General features: G+C 35.1%; 1 protein-coding gene across 1 annotated transcript; it reads left to right on the top strand.

Annotated features, from left to right (window-relative positions):
- Positions 1-3,205: 3,205 nt before the first annotated feature.
- LOC107002859 (transcription factor TCP23-like) lies at positions 3,206-4,859 on the top strand. The gene has a single exon (XM_015201049.2). The coding sequence runs from the start codon at positions 3,603-3,605 to the stop codon at positions 4,725-4,727; it is 1,125 nt and encodes a 374-aa protein (XP_015056535.1). The 5' UTR covers positions 3,206-3,602; the 3' UTR covers positions 4,728-4,859.
- The last annotated feature ends 202 nt before the right edge of the window (positions 4,860-5,061 follow it).

Raw genomic sequence — 5,061 nt, 5'->3', positions numbered from 1 at the left:
ATCTAGGAAGCTAAAATAAATAAACAGCTAGTCCATGCCGGAACTTCAAGGCATCAAGACATGAAGTAGAAGATCCAGTCCAAGCTAGAAGCATTAGCTCACCCTGAGATCTGACGTGATGAAGACTGGCTAGAGTTGCGGTTGAGTTGAAGACGATGACACGTTTGTTGCACTCCACAAATAACAAAGAAAACAAATACAAGTAGGGGTCAGTACAAGGCACAAGTACTGAGTAGATATCATCGGCCAACTCAAAATAGAAAACAATATATTTCAGATAATAACATAAAATCAACTAATATTCTTAACAGGTAACAACGACATTTACCATAACCCTTGGCCATAACACCAAGCACATCTATGAGGACTCAAGCCTCCACACCATACTCATTTGGGAAACAGGTTCTTAGTCGAGTATATTAACATATTTCAAGATTCATTCTCTTTACTATCCTGGTGAACGTGACACTCCGATCCACTACTATCCTGGTGTCGAAACGTGACACTCCGATCCATCTACTATCCTGGTGTCGGAACGTGACACTCCGATCCATCTACTATCCTGGTGTCGGAACGTGACATTCTGATCCATCTATTACTATCCTGGTGTCGGAACGTGACACCCGATCCATTACCCTCAATCTTTTAGTTCATCAANGCCCCTTCAAAAACTTTAGCAGAATTCCGACCCAGTCAGGGTTACGCAACCTGTGACGGTCCGTCATGACTGTGACGGTCCGTCCTGCAAGTCCGTCGCAAAGTTCAGAGAGTTAATTCTGTGGAAAGATTTGTGACGGTCCGTCGTGCCAACGACGGTCCGTCCTGCCATTCCGTCGTGAAGTTCAGAGAGTCGATCTCAGTACCAAATTTTCAGAATCTAAGTATTTTGGAACGAGACCCCCTCGACGGTCCGTCGTGCCCACGACGGTCCGTCGTGGAATCCGTCGACCTTGACAGTTATTACCAGAATAAACTCTACTGCTCAAAACGACTAAACAGGTCGTTACAACAAGTTATGAAAACTATCAAAATATTTCAATTCTTATATGATCTTACCTATAAAATCATAATTCGCAAACAAGATATCAAAATATTCTAAGTATCAAATTGATAAATTATATATCTCCGTGTTCCTTTTATAAACAAATATTTGTGATCATAAACTTTTTCAAATAAATATAATTTTACAAATATTCATTAGTCAACAATATTAGTGATCAAATATTGTTTTATATAATTCTTTCACATGGTACATAAATCTTTTTATGCCGAAATTAATTAGTAGTACTTTTTACTAAATTTCAAATGATGTTTCTTTTTTTTTTTTGTTTTTTTACCGAATCATAAACTTATAAATTAAGTTTTACATGTTATAAAATAGAAATCTCAAACCCTTTTTATTAAAAAACTTAAAATTTAAAATTAGAAGCCCAAATCACATTTTCAAACACTAAGTTAAAATTATAATGTCAAATCAGCCAAAACTTTTGATTTTCAAAAGGACGTGTTCTCCTAACTTTTCAATGCTTTCACACTAATCTCATAAATCTTTTTACCTACACCACCATAATCGCTTCATCATACTTTATAACCCTCTTAACCAATACCGAAGAGGCATGTGGAGAATCTTGAAATGATAGATACACTATTATGAAAAAGTAGATTTAATCGGTCTGACATTTAGGTTTGTATTATTGAGAGTATTTAAAAATTTAAATCTCTAGGTCTAAAATTGAAATGATTAATTAATTAAAACGCAAAAAAATGCTATCAAAAACTACTTAGAGAGGTGTTACCTAATTTTAGAAAGAAAAATAATTCAAGATGAATATAAAATTCAAATTTCTAATCACACCGAGAGATGCACTCAATCATTGCATTATATGATACTTCAATTGTAGGTTCACACATCTATATTTAACAACAAATTTAAAAATATCACATTACTATATATAATTTCTAAAGGGAAACGTGAATTCACGTGAACCCGATGACCCCTTCTGCATACGCCTCTGATCCCTTTCCTTACCTCATTAAAGAAACAAAAAAAGAGTACAAGAAGAGGGTGTTTATTTCTACTCAATTAAAATGATAATTTCAGACAGCTCCCTCTAAATTCACTTTATAACACTTATCTTTCTCCCTGATTTCAATTTATAATTAATTTTGAAGAATTATATATATATATAAAAGAAAACATTAGGTCCGCCTACGTGGCACCACCACAAACCAGAATTTCCTTTTAAATTAATTTATTTTCAAAACTAGCCTTCCCCTTTCAAGAAAAATTGTGACTTTATGAAGAGTTGTGATTTTAATGAAAATTTGTGACTTTTATGAAAAGTTGTGACTTTTATGAATAGTTACAACTTTTATGAAGAGTTGTGACTTTTATGAAAAGTTGCAACTTTTATGAAGAGTTGCAACTTTTATATCAAAAGTTGTAACTTTTATGAAAATTGTGACTTTTATGAGAGGTTGTGACCTTTCCAAATGGTTGCAACTTTTCCAAAGAGTTGTGACCTTTCCGATAAGGCACAATAAATATTGATTCACATTACCCTCTGTTATCTATAAATAGAGGGATTTGCTGCCACTATTATTTGAAGGTTTTTTCCGTTGGATAGTTGAATTTAATTACATTGATTAAGCTTCTTATGAAGTTTGTTTCATTCATAAAAGTTTTCATCCTCCTATTTCATGGAGCTTAATCTTTACTATAAGTCGTAGTGATTCATGTAAGTATGACAACTCTTTTTGCTATTTTAGTGACATTTTTCTTTTAACTTTGTTAAAAGTTACACAAAAGATGATTGAAAATTAATCTTCTCTTTTGTCCCTTTCTACAGGTTTCTTCGTATAAACAAAGAAAATAGATTTCAATTGCAATGTCACGTTACTACTCTTGCACCTTTAATTCCACAACTCATAACGTTGTTGAAATGGTTGAATTTATTACATTTGATTTTTTAGTAAACAAAATTTTTATTTTTGCCAGTATTGTAGTTTTTTTTTTTTTTGGTATAAAGAAATCGAATTGAAATACATTAATTAAACTTCTTATGAACCTTTTTCATTCATCATTTTTCATGAAATTTAATTATTTACTGTAAGTAATATTACCGGATAATCATATGTATGTTTAATAAAATAGTCCAATCCCGTGCAAAGCACGAGTAATTTACCTAGTTGAAATAAAGAAGAAAAAGAAAAGAGTGATGGCTATAGGCATTATAGCTCAAATAACAATAACATTCCTTACAAATACAAATATATGTTCCACCTTACATATGATATGAAAATATGAGTAATATTTGACAGGTCCCCACTGATTCTGTTTTGACACCCACACCTATTCTTCTTCCTTTCTCCAAAAGACACCAGTCAACCACAAAGTTAAACAATAGAAACAAAACCCCCACACCACTTCCACTTGTTGCACAATTTTTTTTGGCTCAAAAGACTTTTCAATTGCAACAACAACAACTTAATTTTCAAGTTTTTGCCAATTTCACTTTGTCAATTACACAAATATTTGAAACATGAGAATATAAAAAAGGTACCAATTTTTAATTTCACCATATTCTCTCCTCTTTCCCAAGATGGAATTCATGGAACCACATAGAAAAAAACTAGGAGATGCTTCAAACCACCATCAAGACAACCAAGAAGAAACACCTTCTTCTTTACAATTAATTTCACCTCATCAAAGTCAACGTGACCCTTCTACCCCTGGGTCCAACCATCCCCATGGCCCTTTCATGGGCTCCATTTCCATGCAATCAATTTCTCCTACTTCCACCAATTCCTCAACCCCTAACAACAACACTATATCTACTCTAAAGGTAGCTAAAAAACCTTCTAAAGACCGTCATTCTAAGGTGGACGGTCGTGGGCGGCGCATACGCATGCCTGCTTTATGCGCCGCCAGGGTTTTTCAACTCACTAGAGAATTGGGTCATAAATCTGACGGAGAAACCATTGAGTGGCTATTGCAACAAGCGGAACCGGCAATTATTGCTACCACCGGAACTGGTACAATTCCGGCTAATTTCTCAACTCTTAACGTTTCTACACGTAGCAGCGGTACAACAATTTCAGCTCCGCCGTCAAAATCTGCACCTCTTTTCATCCACGGCGCCTCCGCCTCCGCCTCAGCCGCTATGTTAGGGTTCCACCACCATCTATCCACTGCCAACACCGGTTTTATCCAAGACCCAGATGAAAATTACATGAAAAAACGGTTCAGAGAAGATACTACTACCAGTGGTGCTACCTCCCCTTCAGCTGATAAACCCGGTTCAGATTCTTCAAAACCCGGTTCGAGTTTAATCCCGGGTCAAGCTATGTGGGCGGTTGCACCAGCTGGTGGGAACGTTGGTAACGGGTTCTGGATGTTACCAGTAAGTGGAGGCACCGGTTCAACGACGGTTTCAGTTGGAGCGGGTCAATCGGACCACCAATTGTGGCAGTACAAGAGTTCAAGAATTGGTGGGTTGGAGTTTCCCGGTGGAGGACGGTTCAGTCCGGTTCAGTTAGGTTCAATGGTTTTGCAGCAGTCACATCCGGTTCAACAATTGGGGTCAAATATGGGAATGTTGAATGCATATAATAATAATAATAACAGTAGAGTTGATTTGGGTATGAATTTGGAGCATCATCATAATCAAACGCAGCATCAAGATAGTGATAGTGGTGATGAAAATCACAATGATTCCCAATCATAGTTTACAAATCTCGATGCAAAAGTTACCATTTTCTTGTGTTTGATGAATTTTTTAGTGTCAAGATTGTGTTCATTGTAATTTTCATTGCAAGTGTTTTTTTATTTGGATTGAAGGATTTTGCCTTTATTATAATTTGGTGGTATTACGTTGGCTTGGAATTAATTATTTTAGTGACAACAAACAAGGACTTATTGATAATAAAATAGGGAGTAAAGTCTTCACCCAAAAATGCCATTTCTTTTTGTCTTTCAAATAGCTAAAATAAAATCATTTTTTTTAATATAAGAGAGGATAAATGTTGATTTTCAAGAATAAACACTGTTTGATCCAAAAT

This window comes from Solanum pennellii, chromosome 11 (assembly GCF_001406875.1).
Source record: "Solanum pennellii chromosome 11, SPENNV200".
Taxonomy (NCBI): Eukaryota; Viridiplantae; Streptophyta; class Magnoliopsida; order Solanales; family Solanaceae; genus Solanum; species Solanum pennellii.
The sequence above is the reverse complement of the archived record's forward strand: the minus strand, read 5'-3'. Positions and strand labels throughout refer to the sequence as shown.